Source organism: Dermacentor variabilis, unplaced genomic scaffold (genome assembly GCF_050947875.1).
Source record: "Dermacentor variabilis isolate Ectoservices unplaced genomic scaffold, ASM5094787v1 scaffold_12, whole genome shotgun sequence".
Taxonomy (NCBI): Eukaryota; Metazoa; Arthropoda; class Arachnida; order Ixodida; family Ixodidae; genus Dermacentor; species Dermacentor variabilis.
This window is the reverse complement of record NW_027460280.1, coordinates 18,922,055-18,942,194: the sequence shown is the minus strand read 5'-3', so window position 1 is coordinate 18,942,194 and position 20,140 is coordinate 18,922,055. Positions and strand designations below refer to the sequence as shown.

Below are 20,140 nucleotides of genomic sequence, written 5' to 3'. Positions count from 1 at the left end.
GGTGGGGCTCGCGGTCGCGTCCGTCCATGCGCTGGAATGGTGCCAACTGTGGCCTCCCCTCCTTAGCAACCGGCGCGCCGGTCGGGGGCGTAGCTGCGCATAGCAACCGTGACGTCACACAGTAGCGGTAAAATGAGCGCGCGGGCGTCGGCGGTGGCAGCTGCACTGGCTGCACCGCCGCTCCTTCGTCAGATGTCTTGTTGCAGTCGAGTGAGTGAGACCCGTAGCTCCGAAGTGGCCCAGTGATTGCGCGCCAAGCGGTTCGGGGAAGTGGCAGCGGACGCTGGATTCCCCCAACATCAAATGCCAGAACAAGGAGCGAATGCGCATGCGACGAATGAACATGTCACCAGATACGAAAGCAAGGGAGGCAGAACGGAAACACCAACAGCGACTGGTTAGATCGCCGGGTACTAAAGGCAGGGAAGCAGAACGCAAGCGGCAGCAGCGACAGGCGATATCGCCGAACACCAAAGCGAAAGAATTGGAGTGCAGACGGCAGCAGCGACCGGCCATTTCACCGAACAGTAAAACCAGGGAAGCGGAGCGCAGACGGCAGCAGTGTCTGGCTTTCGCCAAGCACACTTTCAAATTTCCAAAGTGTCTTCGGTAATATTCGTATCAACCGATCGGGTCGAAAATTTATTTGTAACAACCGTTCTCTAGCACGTTGCAAAGTAATGGGGCTCGGCCGGGACCACAGAAAAATTCGTATCATCCAGAAATTCGTATTAGCCGTGATCGTATCATCTAAATTCCACTGTAGTATGCAAATGGGTCGATAGTTCGATATTAGCATGCAGTCACCTTTTTAAAAACGGGAACGACTTTACCACTTTTCAGTTCTACAGGAAAGATGCCAGATTTGAAAGCTACGTTGATAATGGTTGCCAGAATATTGGAAACAGCATGCACAATCATTTATATAACGGTTGGGTGAATACCATCAAAATCAGCACTTGTTGTTTTCAGGTTGCGAATGACATCATGAACTTCATGAGATGTCGTCGGAAATAAGAAGAAAGATTGTGGCAAACGAAAAAGGGGAACGTGATAGCCAGGCACTGGGGATGATATCAGTGTGAAAAAGTAGTTACTGAAGGCCTCGGCAATCCCTAACGTACATATCATTGGTATACTGAATAGTAGTTATGCTAGACTGCCTTTCCTTCCTGTTCAGGAACGAGTTAACGATTTCCCATTTTTTCTTTATGTTTGAGCCAGCATCTTCAATTTTTCATTCATAAAAGATCCTTTTTGCATTTTTCAGTTGTAATGTAAGAGTTGAAAAATTTTTTGTTACGTGCAAGTAGTCTTAAATTAAAAGTCTTCCGTTTTGTTTTTCTATAAAGGTTCTCTTTGGCTCTCAGCTCTTTCAATAATTTTTCAGGAATCCAAGGGCTCTGAGGATTAGCGTATACTCTCAGAATTAGCGTATACTTTTTTACATTTACAAACCTGCATATGACCTTGAATGAAGGACAAAAAAATGGATGAAAACACCGAATAGGGAATATGTGGATCATCTAAGGGTATTGCTGAGGACCAGTCAGTACGCATAACAGCATCAATGAACAATTCCTTTTCTAAAACATGCCTGGTGGAGGATTTGCAGGTTGGAGTAACGCTAATGTTGCAGCGCAAAAAAAGTCGGTTAAGGATCAGTGATGTCGACATTAAGAACCCCTGCATCCGGTGCTGGTGATAGATTGGAAAGTGCATGATCAATTAGGGTGCTTCCACCATTAATGCAGCGAGTGGGAAGGGAGATGAAACATTCATATCCAAAACTCTGAAAGACACTGGAATACTTAAAAGAACTAGGGGAAGAGAGGTCATGTAAATTAATTTTGAAATCACTGATAATCTCTACATTTGTGTGATCAATAGCTAATGTATGTAATACTTTGTGGAGAGCTTTGCAGAAATTAATAACTGATGAGGATGGGGAATGATAAATGCATCCAAAGATGAAGCTCTTGTTGTCTAGTTTAAGAAAATCGTGGTTGAATTGTACCCAGACACATTTGCAGTCAGTTACATTTAACTCAATGTCATGTTGTCGTTTATAGTATGCGTTAGAATTGATATAAATAGATACGTTTCCATGATTGCTGCTTGCTCTATGCGAGTATTCAGCCTTGTATGGAGGGAGACAAAACACATTTTTGTCATCATCGCAAAGCCAGGTTTGTTTGTCTTTTTTAGGGAGAGTGGCTGAGAAAAATGTGCCTTGTTTTCGGGTCTGAGGTGTTCGTTAATGTCGACAGGGCTATTGGCGTCTCCAGACTTCTAGGCACAGTTTAGCCTTCTGAGCCTTGCTCACGAAATTGGCTTTTTTCGTCCGGGAGCAGAAACAAGCAAGCAGATTTTTTGTACCAGCTTTCACGGTCACAACATAGTGAACAACGTCAACATCAGAGGGTGCCAGTTTGCAATCACTCCTATCGCCTATAGTCTGCATGATTGCTGCGCAGTCTTCCCCTTCTGTTACCGGGATTCCCTTGATCTAGGCATTGTTTATCCTCGAATATTGCTCAATTTGCGCCACTTTATGGGATAGGATCGCATTTTGTGCTTTTAATGCCTTGTTCTCCGCAATCAGAGAGGGGTTATCCTGTCTCAAGCTTTCCCCTAGGTCATTCATGTGCTCAGTGCTCAGCTCATTCATTAGTTTTATTTTTATTTTTTTTGTCAGAGAAGTTCACGCCATATAGCTGTGCTTTGACAATTAACTTGAAGATGACGTCAACCAAATCATCTGGACACTCTTTGAGTCTGGCTTCAAGCTCAAGAACTTTTTGTTCAGCTCAGCAGCAGTAGGCATTGCGCAGAATTCAGCTAAGCGGTACAGATATGCACAACACGATCAGTTGCAGCAAGCGACAACCAAACAATATGGCAGCAACGACAGTGCAACGAAAACGCAGAGAGCCTGTCAGCTGTACCAACCTGCGCAGTAAAGAGTCATGCGTGAGGCCAGGCACTGCTGTCACTGCCCATTGGGCCCAGCCGTCAGTCCCGGTTTCTTTATATGGTGGTGCCAGCTAAAGTGAAGCCGTCCAGTGGATCACCACTGCAACTATCCCCGCAGTGCAAAGAGCGCAGCTTCCACACGTGTCGTCGATGGCAGTGCAGCAGGCTTGCTTCCACGATGAGGCGGCTGGCGTCCATGGGTCCTTGCCAGTGCGTTGATAACTGCGTAGTAAAGAGCCATGCGTAAGGCCAGGAACGATGCGCTGGTTGCACTGCCGTCGCGGCCAATTGTAATGTTGTAAGACCTTGTGCAATTGTAATTATTGTGTAAGGTAATGATCAATAGCCTTGCAAGGAAAAAAGAGTTCAGGATCGCCAGTCAGCCTCTAGAGTCTGTGAAGGAGTATGTTTATCCAGGTCAAATACTCGCAGGGGACCCTTATCATGAGGAGGAAATTTACAGAATAAAAATGGGTTGAGTGCATACGGCAGACATCGCCAGATCCTGACTGGGAGCTTACCACTATCATTGAAAATAAAGGTGCAAAATTACTGCATTCTACCCATGCTAACATATGGGGCAGAAACTTGCAGGTTGACAAAGAAGCTCGAAAACAAGTTAAGGATTGTGCAAATAACAATGGAACGAAAAATGCTAGGCGTAATGTTTTTCCTGACATAAGTAGACTTCCAACCAGAATTTTTTTAACGATTGGGACCAGGGTTTTCTTAATCTCATTTTTTGAAAATGAACTTCTTTGAAAAAATATTTTTGATAAGTTTTTTTTCTTATCTGAGTAATTTTTTAGATACGCTATCTTTTGCAGGAATGTTGCAAAGACAACATTCTATATTTTTCACACTTAGTAAGTTTCTGTGTGAAATAGAAAATGCGCAAAGGTGCGCCAAAGTTACACAACCTTTCTCGTTTCGGCCGTGTTTGGAATTTCGAAATATCTTTGTTTTCTTTTGTGAACAGCATAAAAAACTAATGGAAATTATTAACATTTTAAGCATATTAAAACGAGAAAAAAATTTTTTTGACGCAACATTTTTAGTGTGCGCTGAATTTGACTGTGAAGTCAGAAAATATTGCAGAAAGCAGTAGCAGGACGCCTGTGGCACCATCTTGACAGCATTTGCTGGGTGTTGAATATTTGGCAAGAGCAGGCTGGCAGCAAACAGTCACTTTTTGGATGCTGCGTGACAGACAGCCACTGCCAAGCTGTGGACTCCGAAAGTTAGTCGTTTATTTCACTCCATACAGGTCGGGCTTAGTACAGTACTCGTAATTAGCAGCTGGATTTATCGGCATCTATTTTATTGAAATTCGGCACTTATCGAAACCTATTTTTTCACAGTGCCGCCTTTACAGCGTTTTCACGCCTTTGATAAACTGTTCACACATATTTTTATTGTGAAAGAAACAGTAAAACGAGACAGCTTCATTGTGGTAAAGGCAGTGAGGCAAATTAATTACAATAAAAATTTTTAAAATACATGCAGAAATTCTCATCAGAGAGATGGCAGCACTGCTTTCTGTTAATTTTTATTTGGGAGAAGCTGGGCACTCCACGTTGACGCTAATTATGGGAAAGGAAAGTAGTTTAAAAGCTGCATCTGAGAGGCATCCAGGTCGGTGCGTTATGCGGAAAAGGACAGATTTGACTTTATCTTGCACTGCGTAAAGCCATATACTCTGCTTTCTTTTTTTTTTTTTTTTCACAGTAGTCAGTGTACTTTCCTCGTTTGTCACGATGACGAACACTGAAGTCCTTTGGCAGATTGCTCTTAAAGTTTGGGCTTAGATAGCCCAAATCAAAAAGAATTAGGTTCATTACGTTTCCTTGCCCTGTGTTTTGTCCACAAGTTGGCATGCGCTGATGATGGCTCCTGCTTTGAGGGCATCACATCGATTGTGATAGCAATGAGATGGACACTCCAGGTGTATTTCTGCTGTCGCTGGGATGTTTCGCCCAAGTGCGATCACATCACGGCCGCTCACTGTTAGTTGTTGGTGCGAGTGAAAGTGTGCGAGGGTGAGCAGCGAAGCATGGGGGTTCAACCACACGCATGCAAGGGAGGAAGGCAGAGGGGAACTGTGCTGTTTTCTTTTGCGTGCTAGTTAGCACGAGGTGGGGAAGCGTTCTACTTTGTGAAGATATATAATTTTTATACATGTTTGCATCTTGAGTACAGGCTAAAAGAAAGCAATAGGTTGCTGGCAGATAAAGTTGAGCACAGTACCTGATGGCACTACGAGAATTGTAAACTTTCTTTAGAGACAGGTTCATAGTGCGGCTGGTGCTGTCCTTGCTGGTGCCAAACATGGCAAGCACAAGATGGCGAAAACGGAAAACATACGTTTGAGGTCACAGATAGCGAGTGTGCGCACCAATCTGCAAAATAAAATTCTTGGAAAACTGCTCAGTTTGCAGTTACACCATTTGGTGAATATTACCAAAGTGCTCAATAGAATGCAAGATACAAGCCTTGCTGAGATCCATGCACCCAAGAAATCTCCAGAGTTGCTCTTTAAAGTATAAAGGAACACATGCAGTTTTAGGTCCCATCATATTTAAGGAAGCTTTCATTTCGCACTCTACGAGGCAGTCTAGGCACGCCTTCATCATCTTCACTTTGTCGCGTCATTGTGGGCATATTTGTGACATACTTGTATTGCTGTTTGTCCTGTCTACTTTGTGTTTTGTTCTGTCTCTAAGGCTGCATATATGTCACATCGTTCAGTGAATTGTGTTCATTGTCATCTTAGAACCCTGGGATGTCTGAATGGAAATATCATGCATTGTTCCTTTCCAGGTATTTGACGCCATTGCACCTAGCAGCTGACAAATCTCATCTTGATGTTGTGGACGTTCTGATCAAAAATGGTGCAAAGGTGAGCCTTGGCAAAAAAAATTATCAACGATTATGATACTCCCTAATTGAAATTTGAGCGCAGCTCTATAAGTGTTGATTTTGCTAATCGGCTGGTGCAGACAATCTGTCTCGTGTGGCATGTTGCAAACGGAGTGAAGTTTGCCGTCACTGCCTCTATAATCTAGAGATTGTGAGGGGCAGGGAACCTAGGAAAGCACGGTGCGTTGCACAATGCCGGTTTCCGAAAGTCAGCTTCACCTCAATATAGCAATGTTACGCGGTGAAGCATAACAAGCGTGGGAAGGGACAATTGCCACGGGATGCAGTATGTATTCCTTAATTATACACACCTGTACCCGTCATCTCCTGTCACAGTATGACCACCGATGTGCCTAATACGTGTATTGGCAGGCCTCTTTGGATGTGCCTGTGTGGCGATTTGAGCCCTTAAGGGCTGGCTCAAATCAGTCAAAAGACATGCATTCATTTTTTTCGAACTGCCCGATTTTTCGGACATTTGCACGGCTCTTAGGGAGTCCGAAAAAGCGGACGTTGACTGTACAACTGACCAAGAGGATGATTCAAATGGGGGTGAACACGCGGCGGAACGAGGACGAGAACAAAGTACCGTCGCATTGCGGGATGATACGGAAAGGAACTGTGAAGGAGCTTGAGCTCAAAAAGCAAAGTGTTGCCTGACGCCGAGATGCAGGTGACCTTTATCCAAACCGAAATAAACTTTTTAAAGCAGTTAAATGCAACACTGAGGCGTTGTGCGCGAGCTGAATATCGGGACAGTTGAGGTTGGCTTACCAACTGTTGAGAGAGAATCTCACTTGTGACAAAGTTCAGGCCGCATACCAATGAGCTTGCTATCAATTGACAGAAGTAGCTCATATCCCCTTCAGTCACAGCATCCACATTTGTAGATGGGACCTATTTTTGCCATTTCTGTGCAGTGATAGCAAGGAATAGAATGTGAACATTACGTATAGGGTAAATTGAATGTTCTGATAACCTAAATTACTTTCATTTTACTTCTGAGGGATATGTATCGTTACAGAGTACCGATTTGCTGAAGGCATTACCGTGTTTTACGTGACGTTTGACATGGGGCATGTCGGTAGCAACCTCGGAATATTTTTTTGTCTTTCTTGAAATTCTTGAGGCCAATGAATAACTTTTGCATGTAATTCGAGCGGGGGATTTAATGCTTTTTATGAGGAAATGTATCACAACTGACAGTACAATATTCAAATATTTAATTTCTCTATAATTATGATGTCTCATCATAAAATGCTCAGAGTCATTATACCGTCTTGATTTACTTTCAGTGGAGTCTCAAGCACCATCTACGTTTCACACACATGTCGACAGTCGATCATAATTCATGACTGAAGGGGATGTTCGAAAATATTTGTTTCTGTATGCATCTCCGTTTTATTCGTATTTGAAAATGTTCGACTCGATTTGCAATGGCTTTTACCATTTTTTTTTTGGATATGTTATTGAATGTGCATTTCACTAATCCCTCCCTTCTGATTTCTTTTTGAATTAAATAAACACTACTCCTTGCTATTCAAACTGGATTAAGTTGTTTTCTTTGTTTTTTAGCATGCTTACTGGGAAGTCACAGCATCCAGCGACATGGTGTCACTCAGAGAATTTTGCAAAGGCACTCAGGGAAAACCTGGAAAACTCAAGGAATTTGGGTCAACTTGGTAGACACCCTGTTGGTGGTACCACATTTCTTAGGGAAAGATTTTAGCTCTGTAAGCCAGCTAGCTATTTTGACAGTTTGTTATAAGCATATCATGCTGCGACATCACTGTGAACACAGGTTGGCATGTTGCAGGTGAATGCACTGGACAGCTTGGGGCAGACTGCACTGCATCGGTGTTCTCGAGAAGGAAATGTGCAAGCTTGCCGCTTGCTCCTGTCGGCTGGGGCTGACCCTGGTATAGTGAGTGGGCAAGGCTATACAGCGTCACAGTTGGCCAGTGATGCAGTTCAGCAGCTTTTACATGGTGAGTTCAGAGTCCTGTGCCCATTTGCTCCTGTTCAGTAGAGTGTATTTAGGTCCTTGGAAACCCTTGGAACTTCTCAGACGCCTATTTCTCTTCAAGAACAAAAAGGGCAGGGGGACCGTGCCTTAAAATCAGACTCACAAACCACACGTAATCTTCTACTACTAAAGGAACTACTTAAATTTGGCGTGTAGCAATATTTTAACTATAAATAAGATTCAGTGCTTTCAATAAGGAAAAAAGAAACATGCAAAGGGATCCAACATATTTTTTCTGAAATTCGATTTTACCTGAAAAAGGTCAGTGAAAGCAAACTTACCAGAGAGGGCACAGCTGTGAGCCTACATGCACCTCAATGCGAGGAGCCTGGCAAGGTCAAAATCCTGCGTTAACCCCTGCCACCCAAGCAATCTTTACTTTCTAAGGATTTTCGCATACTGAAAATTCTGAATCAAATGCCAAAACTAGAGAAAAACAAGCTTCAAATACTGAATCGAATACTGGATATGTCTTCATGTATAAACAAAGTGAAATTAAAAGTTTGTGCTGAGTCTATTAGGTAAAAGCACATTATTTGATACATGTGTGTAATGCGATTCACAACTGGACGACCAATCAACTGAGTGAACTTGTAGAGGATAAACAGCTGCTTTCATTTGTTTGGTGTACCTTGATGATGACAGTAATGTAACAAAGGAATATTATGTCGCCAAATGCTTGTAGAGTGTCGTTTTCATTGAAGGAGCTTAGTGTGCACTATAGCACTGCACGTGGTTTTAATGGGATGCAAACAGGTTGAAATTAGCCAAACAATGAAGGGTTTTGCATAAATTGAGAAAACAACTTCATAGACTGCTTGCCTGAAAGCAACACATTTTTATTAAATTACTGTTAAATGACTGAATTATACAACAGAAGTCAGTTCACCCAGTAACTCGTGCCTCTGCTCAAGCTCCTACAGCACAATCATTCGGTACGGTTTCCACTCGCATCTGTTATTTGTCCCCCGATACTCCAGTAAGATACTCCAAGACTCCATAGCTACCTTAATTCTCCACAAGAGAAGCGAAAAAATACCGATCAAGAAAAGGGTCAGGCTAGAAGATGAAATCTCCTCAATGTTGTTTACTGCATGTTTAGAAGTATTGAAGCTGTTAGACTGGATAGGATTAACAGTAAGCATTAATGGTGAATATCTCGGCAACCTATGGCTTGCAGATAACATCGTCCTATTCAGCAACGCTGAGGTGGAGTTTAGCGTAATGTACCTTAGCCAGGATAATGTAAGAGTGAGGTTGAAAATTAATATGCAGAAGACAAAGGTAATGTTCAATAGCCTGGCAAGAGAACAAAAATGTGTGATTGGCAGTCAGCCTGTACAATCTGTGAGCCACTGGCAACGCTTGTGGGATGTGGAAACAAAGAATAAGCTTCACTTGATTAAGCCACAGTTAGGTTTCTGGCCCCCGAAAACGAAAACACAACTAACTGATGTCCTATTCTGTCGACTCAGGATAGGACACACTTATGCCACTCAATGAGGATAGATATAGGGGATTGTTGGTCCGGCATATTTTGTTGTAGCGCAAGCTGAACAAGGATGACAGAAAGGCACATCTGACAAACACAGCGCTAACTTTCAACAACATATTTATTTCCCATTCTTGTCGCTATATATATACACCCTTAAAACGTCATACACCACATGTAACATTTTGGTAAAAATGAACAAAAAACAAACTGGGAACCGCATGTAAGCAGTTTTTTAAATCACATATATTCACAGACATGTACACGTTCAGCGCGAACAAGGATAATTGAGCTCTCTTGAGGATAATGAAATGGAAGGTTTACTGACGCATGCGTCGCCGAATGTTGATATGTGTCTAGCTTCTATTATCAAGCGCGTCGTCTCACACCTGCTTCTACTCATGATGACTGTTTCTTTAAATCTAGGTTTGCTTTGGCATCTCTGGCAATAGATGGTAAGAAAGCTGTCAGCGGCCAAGTTGTTTACTTTGTTATTGTGTTCTCGTAGCCTATCATTTATGCATCTGCCTGTTTGACCAATGTAGGATCATCCACACCCGAGAGGAATGTGGTATACCACTCCCGCGATGCAATCAATGAATTTGTTTTTATGTTCCTTTTCACATGCGGTATGTGCAATTCTTTCTTGCCTTGCGTTTCTATTGTAGGCTGGCCAATTTATTAGGCGCCGAAAATGCAGTGTTGATGCCGCTCCTTCTAGTGATCTTTAATCTATGGTAGAACCCGTGTGTGTAAACAAAAGAAAGGTTGCTGTCATACCCTACAGATAACATCGTCCTTTTCAGCAACGCTGGGTAGGAGTTTGCGCTTGACAATAGAAGCTAGACACATATCAATATTCAGCGACGCATGTGCCAGTAAACCTTCCATTTCATTATCCTCAAGAGAGCTCAATTATCTTTGTTCGTGCTGAACGTGCGCATTTCTGTGACTATACGAGTCAAAAAACTGCTTACGTGTGGTTCCCAGTATATTTATTTATTTTTTTATTTTTTTTTGTTCATTTTTATCGAAATTTTACACTTGCTGTATGACTTTCCGAGGGTGTATGTATAGCGACGAGAATGGGAAATAAATATGTTGTTGAAAGTTAGCGCTGTGCATGTCAGATATGCCTTTCTGTTGTCCTTATTCAGCTTGTGCTACAACAAAATAAGATATGCCGCTCACAATTTTTTACTGACTGGAAATGAGCCTCCACCCTGTGGTAGATGTGGTGAGATGCTGACCGTCCTCTACATCTTCTTGGAGTGTCGGACAGCCAAAGCTGAGAGAAAGAAACATTTTCCTCTTGTATATAGCCAGCACACCCCTCTCCATCCTGCAATGTTTCTTGGTGCAGAATCGTTCTTTGACACCAAAGAAATTTTAGGTTTTTTGAACGATGTTGACTTGCAAGTTTTTATCCCCATAAATTCATAGCACATCCTCTTTCCAGAGGATGCCACTGTGATGGTAGTTTTGTATAGCACATGCCTCCAGGCCATTGCATCTCAAGGGCTCTGTTAAGGCAGTAGTGCTTCGTGCAAATGTTTATCTATGACATATTTCACTATATCATGATTATTTCACAATGTATCTTTCGTGTCCATTGTACAGCTCATTAACCATTGACATCATTTTATCTTGTATAGGTTTTACGCACTTTACAGCGACTGTTTTTTTTTTAGGCCCCTTTACAGCCACGTAACATTTTCCCTTCGTCATTCATAGCTCCACTGCAAACACATTAACACCGGCCTGGCGCTCTTTGGCCCCATTTGGCCCTTGCACCACAAAACACTACATTCATCATCATCTACAATCTGTGCAAGAGTATGTGTATCATCAGCGAATCGCAAGTTACCTTAGTAACTTGCGATTCGCTGATGATATTGCCTTGCTTAGTAACTCAGGGGACCAATTGCAATGCATGCTCACTGACCTGGAGAGGCAAAGCAGAAGAGTGGGTCTAAAAATTAATTTGCAGAAAACTAAAGTAATGCTTAACAGTCTTGGAAGAGAACAGCAATTTGCAATAGGCAGCGAGGCACTGGAAGTCGTAAGGGAATACATCTACTTAGGGCAGGTAGTGACGGCGGATCCGGATCATGAGACGGAAATAATCAGAAGAATAAGAATGGGCTGGAGTGCGTTTGGCAGGCATTCTCAGATCATGAACAGCAGGTTGCCATTATCCCTCAAGAGAAAAGTATATAATAGCTGTGTCTTACCAGTACTCACCTACGGGGCAGAAACCTGGAGGCTAACGAAAAGGGTTCTACTCAAATTGAGGACGACGCAACGAGCTATGGAAAGAAGAATGATAGGTGTAACGTTAAGGGATAAGAAAAGAGCAGATTGGGTGAGGGAACAAACGCGAGTTAATGACATCTTAGTTGAAATCAAGAAAAAGAAATGGGCATGGGCAGGACATGTAATGAGGAGGGAAGATAACCGATGGTCATTAAGGGTTACGGACTGGATCCCAAGGGAAGGGAAACGTAGCAGGGGGCGGCAGAAAGTTAGGTGGGCGGATGAGATTAAGAAGTTTGCAGGCATGGCATGGCCACAATTAGTACATGACCAGGGTTGTTGAAGTATGGGAGAGGCCTTTGCCCTGCAGTGGGCGTAACCAGGCTGATGATGATGATGTGTATCTAGGTGAATTACTAACTTGCAGCACACCCTGAACATGTAAAAGAAATTTAATGATCATCATCAGCCTGGCTACGCCCACTGCAGGGCAAAGGCCTCTCCCATACTTCTCCAGTTACCCCGGTCATGTGCTAATTGTAGCCATGTTGTCCCTGCAAACTTTTTAACCCTTTGACGGTTTTAGCCGTACATGTACGGCGGCGGTTTTCTGTCCCGCAAGGTCTTTGCCGTACGGGTACAGTTTCGACCCTCCGTTTGAAATTTCGCGCCATGATCACGATGCACGCTCACTGGGAGGTGCTGCCACCTCTTAGGACTTACAAGAAGTGTTTGAAATTTGTGCTACCTGCTTGGGGAGATAAACAGAACTGACTTCTAGCTTCAGCGCGTCGCGCAGACTGCGGCAACACCCCCTTTGTGGTTTCGGTTTCGTTGCGTGATCGCAACGGAGGCGCGCGAAACGTCATTTTTCTCTTTGTCGGCACTCTCTTGCAGATGCGGTGGAACTTGATTTCTATCTTGATTGGTGCTGCTCTTAGCTTGTTTATAACTGCCGCTGGCGAGGTATTCTCGCTCTCAGCGGCAACGCGCTTTCGCGGTTTTGGTTCCGCCGCAACGGAGGCGCGTGAATCGTGATTTTTATCTTTGTTGGCACGCTATCGCAGGGGTGGCGGAAGTTGATTTCTATCTTGATTGGCACTGCTCTTAGCTGGCTTATCATCGCCGCTCATGAGGTATTCTCGCTCTCTGCGCCTGTGCGGAGACTCGTGTTTCAAGAAGTACCACACTCTGAAATACTATTGAACATTTTGCAGTTCTGAGTGATGCCGACACCAAAATACCGTTGCTAATTTTTTTTTACTATTTATTCCCGACTTTATACATCTTGTAGATTCAAGATCCGCAATAAAGTAATTTGACCACCTGGGAAAGTTCTTCAAAATAATTCGACCCTCAAAGGGTCAATCTCATCCGTCCACCTAACCTTCTGCCACCCCCTGCTACGCTTGCATTCTCTCGGAATCAGTCCGTGACCCTTAATGACCACTGGTTATCTTTCCTCCTCATTACATGCCCTGCCCATGTCCATTTCCTTTTCTTGATTTTAACTAAGATGTCATTAACTCGCGTTTGTTCCCTCACCCAATCTGCTCTTTTCTTATCCCTTAACATTACACCCATCAGTCTTCTTTCCATAGCTCGTTGCGTCGTCCTCAATTTAAGTAGAACCCTTTTCATAAGCCTCCAGGTTTCTGCCCCGTACGTGAGTACTGGTAAGACACAGCTGGTTATGCACTTTTCTCTTGAGGGATAATGGCAACCTGCTGTTCATGATCTAAGAATGCCTGCCAAACGCACCCCAGCCCATTATTCTTCTTCTGATTATTTCAGTCTCATGATCCGGATCTGCGGTCGCTACCTGCCCTAAGTAGATGTATTCCCTTACCACTTCCAGTGCCTCGTTGCCTATCATAAACTGCTGTTCTCTTCCGAGACTGTTAAACATTACTTTAGTTTTCTGCAGATTAATTTTTAGACCCACCCTTCTGGGCTTTGCCTGTCCATGTCAGTGAGCATGCATTGCAATTGGTTCCCTGAGTTACTAAGCAAGGCAATATCATCAGCGAATCGCAAGTTAATAAGGTATTCTCCATTAACTCTTATCCCCAATTCTTCCCAATCCAGGTCTCTGAATACCTCCTGTAAACACGCTGTGAATACTATTGAAGAGATCGTATTTCCCTGCCTGACACCTTTCTTTATTGGGATTTTGTTGCTTTCTTTATGGAGGACTACGGTGGCTGTGGAGCCGCTATATATATCTTTCTGTATTATTACATACGGCTCGTCTACACCCTGATTCCATAATGCCTCCATGACTGCTGAGGTTTCAACTGAATCAAACGCTTTCTTGTAATCAATGAAAGCTATATATAAGTGTTGGTTTATTCCGCACACTTCTCTATCACCTGATTGATAGTGTGAATATGGTCTGTTGTTGAGTAGCCTTTACGGAATCCTGCCTGGTCCTTAGGTTGACAGAAGTCTAAAGTGTTCCCGATTCTATTTGCGATTACCTTAGTAAATACTTTGTAGACAACGGACAGTAAGCTGATCGATCTATAATTTTTCAAGTCTTTGACGTCCCCTTTCTTATGGATTAGGATTATGTTAGCGTTCTTTCAAGATTCCAGTACGCTCGAAGTCATGAGGCATTGCGTATATAGGGCGGCCACTTTTTTTAGAACAATCTGCCCACCATCCTTCAACAAATCTGCTGTTACCTGATCCTCCCCAGCTGCCTTCCCCCTTTGCATAGCTCCCAAGGCTCTCTTTACTTCTTCGGGCGTTACTTGTGGGATGTCAAATTCCATTAGACTATTCACTCTTCCATTATCTTTGTGGGTGCCACTGGTACTGTATAGATCTCTATAGAACTCCTCAGCCACTTGAACTATCTTATCCATATTATCGAAGGAAATTTACAGAAGAATAAAAATTGGTTGAAGGGCATACAGCAGGGATTACCAAATCCTGACTGGCAGCTTAGCGCTATCCTTGGAAAGAAAAGTCTACAATAATTGTATTCTACCTTTACCAACATATCATATGGGGCAGAAACTTGGAGGTTAACAAAGAAGCTTAAGAACTTAGTGTCCTTGAAATGGTTTGGACATATTTTGTCGACGCGTAGGGTACAGCTGCATTAAAACATAAGCGCCGTAATTTAACACTTTCGGGACCATGCGAAAATCGGTAGTTTTCAGGTAGTCTGGTAATTATTTTTTTCCCACCACAGCAAACGATTCATGTTGAAGTGTATGGTATCAAATTGTAGAAGAAGAAATGATCTTTCCAACGTATTAATTTCAAACAAATATTTATTAATAATAGTACGGAAAAAAATTGGTAAAACAATATAATCGCAACAAGAATGAGAAAGATCGATAAAAACATCGATGCTGCTTTGCACAAAAAAATATTTTAAAAATTGAAATATACATTTTCAACAAAAGGGCCATATGAAATCAGCCTGCAAATATTAGCTCTGTACCTACAAAAGTTCTTCAGGTACACAGGAAAACATTAGACCTAGTGTTTGTCGTGCCACCATGTGAAGCAGTTTCTCGATGAAGTGAAACAGAGGTTAGCTGCACATGTTTTGCAGAAAACATTTGTTTTCTGCTCAACTTTTCTTTCTCCTTAGTACAGTTTACAGTTTCTTTCCATTTTTTGTGGTTGATGCTGCTGAACTTGAGGTGCACTCCGAGAGGGAACAACAGGTGCGACTGGGGGGTCCGCAAGATGTGGCTCATCATACCCCAGCAGCTGGTCGATTAGTTTTAGCCTGAAGGCAACCTTGTCAAAGTGCAAACTTCTCTATAATTCTGGGACTTCTGGATGCTGCCGACGATGCTCGTCAAACATTATAAAGCTATTTACTACAGCTATATCGATACAGTAGAAAAACAGTCTTCCACCAACGCACGGGCTTCATAAGAACGTTGTAGGATCTTATGAGCTGGTCGGATTTATCCACTCCAAGCATGCCCACATTGTATTTCTTGATCAGCACCGGCTTCTTCACAGACACTTCTGTCCACGTATTCCAGACTTTCTTTCATCGCTTTGCAAGGACGAATTTGTTGGTTGTGTGCACGGTAGACATCATATTCACAACCGCCTGTCTTTCCATTGCAGGTACAGTCGACTCCCGTTAATACGAAGTTCACAGGGACCGCAAAAAACTTCGAATTAAACGAACTTTCAATTAAGCACAAAACACAAAAAACAGCACTTTATTTGTGGCGAAATCGAGTATTTTCTCTAAGAAAAATAGTCGGTCATCTTGCTTTGCTTCTTATTGCCGAATCGTGCTGCTGAAAGCAAGTTCTGCAGGCTGTAGATGTGGCGGAACGCTTCTTCCGCGTTACCTTCAGCGGCAAAGAAGCGCTCCGCGAGAGCAAGGCCCGCAGCTACATCGGCAGCCTTAGGTTGCGGCTCGCCTTCAACGTCATCGTCGCTTTGCTGGGTCGCTTCCTGGGGCCGAATAATCTCTACAATTTCGCTATCCGTCACCGCACCGCGCGTTTTGACCGCCTTGTCTACGGCGACGTAATCTTCAAAATTGACGTCCCCGAGAGCATCACCAAAATCAGTGCCGTCAAGCTCGCTTGTTGACGCTTCCTCCGCTGAAATTTCAGAGGCATCCTCCGAAGAAGCTGCCACAAAACCGCAAGCCCTGAAGCAGTTTGCGATTGTTTCTTGCTTCACACGATCCCATGCTCGCGCCAACATGTGGATGGCACTAAGCAGGCTCACCTCGTACTTTGTGGAGCTATCCATACACAAAATCATGCGCTCGAGGAGGCGCCGCCTGTACAGGACTTTAACATTCTTGATGATGCCTTGGTCCATTGGCTGCAAAACAGCCGTTGTGTTTGCAGGCAAAAATGCGAGGCGTATTGCACTCAAGGCTGGCACATTCACGTGAGCACTGCAGTGATCGACAAGGAACAACACCTTGCGGTTCGAAGCAGCAAACTTGCGGTCCAATTTGCTTATCCAGCTCTTGAAGATTTCGGCCGTCATCCACGCTTTTTTGTTAGTTTCATAGTCCAGAGGCAGCGTCTTCACGCCTTTAAAACATCTCGGCTTCACGGCTTTCCCAATCACAAGTAACCGACATCGTTCCGTGCCAGTCATGTTTGCCGCGATCAGCACCGACACTCTCTCCTTGCTGCGTTTGCCCCCAGCACAGTCGTTGTCCTTTAATGTCAGGGTCTTCTCTGGTAGAAGCCGATAGAAGAGTGCAGTCTCATCTGCATTGAAGATGTCTTCCGGTCTGTATTCGGCGAGATATCCACGCAGCTTTCCGTCCTTCCATGTGGCGCATGTTTCCTGGTTAACGGACGCCTTTTCACCACACACGCTCTTGAAAACCAGGTCATGGCGATCTTTAAAGCGCGTCAGCCATCCATCTGACGAAACGAAGTCATCGATCCCCAACATTGCTGCAAGCGTTCGGGCTTTCATCGCAACTATGTCTCCGCTGAGAGGAAGTTTGTTGCTCCTGGCCTCCCTAATCCAAACCAGCAGAGCCTTCTACAACTCTGGGTAAGCGCCGGTGCGCATTCGCTTCCGAGAAGTCTTGAACTTGTCATTCTCAAATGCATCCAATATTGTGCGCTTGTTCTTGATGTAGTTAGAGAGCGTGTTCGGCTTGATCCCGTACTTCCGCGCTATGTCTTGTTTGGCGGCACCTCCCTTCTCAACTTCCTTCAAAACCTCGACTTTCGTTGCCAGGTCGAGCGTGCGATAAGAGCCACGGTTTTCCATGGCTATAAACTGCGCGACTAGGTACAGTCAATTCCGAATCACTCGTGGAACTACCTAGCCTACGAGCTTCTCGCACAAAGGCGCCCGACCAACACACGCCTCGAGCTGCGCACGCTGCAAGACTAATCTCGCACAATCTCGCCACTGCTAGTATGCAGCGCTGCGTGCACCTATGGCACCCGCGTCGCCTCCGCGATCAGCTCCGGCCACGCGCGGCAGCCGCGTGTGGCCTCCGGCGGGAGCCGCTTCGCCTCCCGCCGGAGTTGATCGCGGAGGCCACAGCAGCCGTAGCAATGAATAATCGCGCCACTCCAAGAAGCGGGCGGCCGTTGCGGGCGGCTGCGGTGGCGATGACATCAACGCGGAGCACTTGCAACACTTGAAAAATTGCACATTCTACCAAAGAATGATGGTCACGTCGAGGATCCCGGCTGAAAATTAACTTCCAATTAAACAATATTACTGGATGAGTACTTCGAAAATATATTTTCTGAGGCTACTTTGGTTAACTTGAACTGCACAAGATTTGCAGCTAACAGTTTCTTATTGTCACTAATACATACTAATTATGGAAAACAATCTGGATATTTCGCATCATTATCTACTTGGAACAGCCTCACACTAGATGTCAAGCGCTCTTTGTTTCTGCAAGAAAACATTCACTTTTCTACGAGATAGCCAAAATAATCCACATATCTGAACTATTCACTCTTGCTCATTTCCTTTCTGTCTTTCCTTTATTTTTTTTTGCATTTGTAGCCTTTATAAATATTTTTGATTTGTTACGTTGTGAATGCATTAAACTACTGTTTTAATTATATGACTAGCTATTGACTTTATATTATTTTGCAGTTTGTACTGCATTTACTTTGTATAATTTTCCACTTAGTGACTGCTGTGTTGCTGTTTTATGCTGCATATTTGCACAAATGTATATATTTTCTGACAGGAGGTCTCCTTTCAGCCACATGCTCTGGGACCTCCTTCTGTATACTTATGTAAGCATGTATCCACTTAATTAAGAAATAAACTGAAAAGAAAAACAATTTTTAACTATATTTAGTTAAAATAAATAAAATAAATTTTTAGCTAAAAAATAGTTAAAGAACTATTTTGTTGACTATTAAATAAGAAATACACTGAAAAAACACATTTGGTCACCATAAATTTGGAAAAATCGATGATGCGCCCTAGATAGCCATTTGGATATCTTGCCCTGCTGACGTCAGTTGGACAACGCATCTCAATAGGGGTGGGGCGGCTGAAAACTCAGAGGAGCGGCGCACTGTGATCTGTAGCGATGTACATTTTCAAAATCTTATAATAAAACATCCTTTACGCAGAGCGCTTAGATGTGTGACTTAACTATGAGAAGGACCTACCCAAAAGGCTTGGTACATTCGTACAAAATTGTCAAAATGCTTTCAGGGTCCATTTAAAGACTGTGCCACAACCAATAGAACAAAAAATATTAGGTGTAGCGTAAAGAGACAGAAAAGCAGAAATGTGGATTAGAGAGCAAATACAGGTAGCCATGTTTTCTATGCAGTAATTTCCTCTTTTGCTTTCCTCGCTTCATTGATTCAGCCATAGTTTCTTCATTTTGGGAGGGAATTATCAATAGCAGCTTTTACTTAATTTCATAAAATACTTTATAAATAATACACAAACATTTGCAAAGCCAACATTTCTTCTGGCCACATGAAAAAAATGAAGGGAAGCTATAAAAAAAACTAATAAATATACAGTTAAATTTAAAGTTCTGGATAGTGTTTCCAGATGGACCAACATGTTTGTACAAGGAAAGAAATTGTGTGTGTGTATGCGATGTAAACGGTGGGACAATAGCTGCAAGGCGGCGATTGTGATAAGATAACCGCGATTTATTGTACGATTTATTGTGCAGTTATTGTACTCCAGTTATTGTACTCCAGCGAAAAAGTGTTACAACTAGGGGTGTGCAAATACTCAAATATTCGATTTTGAATCGAATCGCGAACATTTGAGTAATTCGATTCACTGATTGAAGATCTAATATTCGACTTCTTGAATATTCTATTTTTGGAATGTTCGTAACTTTGGTGAACGACCCAGCCATGGTCAGTGCTTTGACATACGCAGCAATCCCACAGCGCGTGATCTCTGGCGGTACAAGGTTCGTCATGGTCGATGATGCCAATCGAAACAATTAATGTGACATGGAGAGAGAGAACTACAACAGTAGTGCATATGGAAAGCACGAGAGCATGTGTGAAGATCGGGCCAATTCGCCCCTGGAAGCCACACTGATCACATCAAATGCCCAAGTTCAGTGTTCACACTCGCAGGTTCGCGCAGTTGGGAGCTCTCTAGACGTAAGCACACCGATGAACTTGTCACGTGTGCTCATGGTAGTTGGTTGTGCTAGTTGCATGTGGCGTAGAAGAGCCAATGCCAGTGACGTGACTACAACATCGCGTGATTCAATGGCCAATGGCGGTTACCCAGTGATGCAACCAGCCCAAGTGGCTGAAGCTTCTGACAGTGCGTCGGAGAATGAGGCCTTCAATGGCTTCGAGTGAAATGCACTAAATATTGATTTACTGTGCCTAAGAGGAGTATTGGTTGAAGATTATTTCCTGCTAGAATTAGCGGCCCATAAAAATTCAGTTTTCTGAAAGTGATGAATTTGGCATTTAGCGGTGAGTGTACATGCATGTATCGTTTCATTATGCCGGCCCAGTTAAAAT

General features: G+C 43.4%; 1 protein-coding gene across 2 annotated transcripts in view; it reads left to right on the top strand.

The window, feature by feature from the left end:
* The window catches only part of Tnks (tankyrase), a 332,402-nt gene that overhangs the window by 143,965 nt on the left and 168,297 nt on the right, over positions 1-20,140 (top strand). For both annotated transcript variants that reach the window (XM_075676418.1, XM_075676419.1), the window contains exons 9-10: positions 5,797-5,875; positions 7,712-7,883. In XM_075676418.1, the coding sequence (XP_075532533.1) occupies positions 5,797-5,875; positions 7,712-7,883 (251 nt within the window). The remainder of the gene's footprint in view (positions 1-5,796; positions 5,876-7,711; positions 7,884-20,140) is intronic.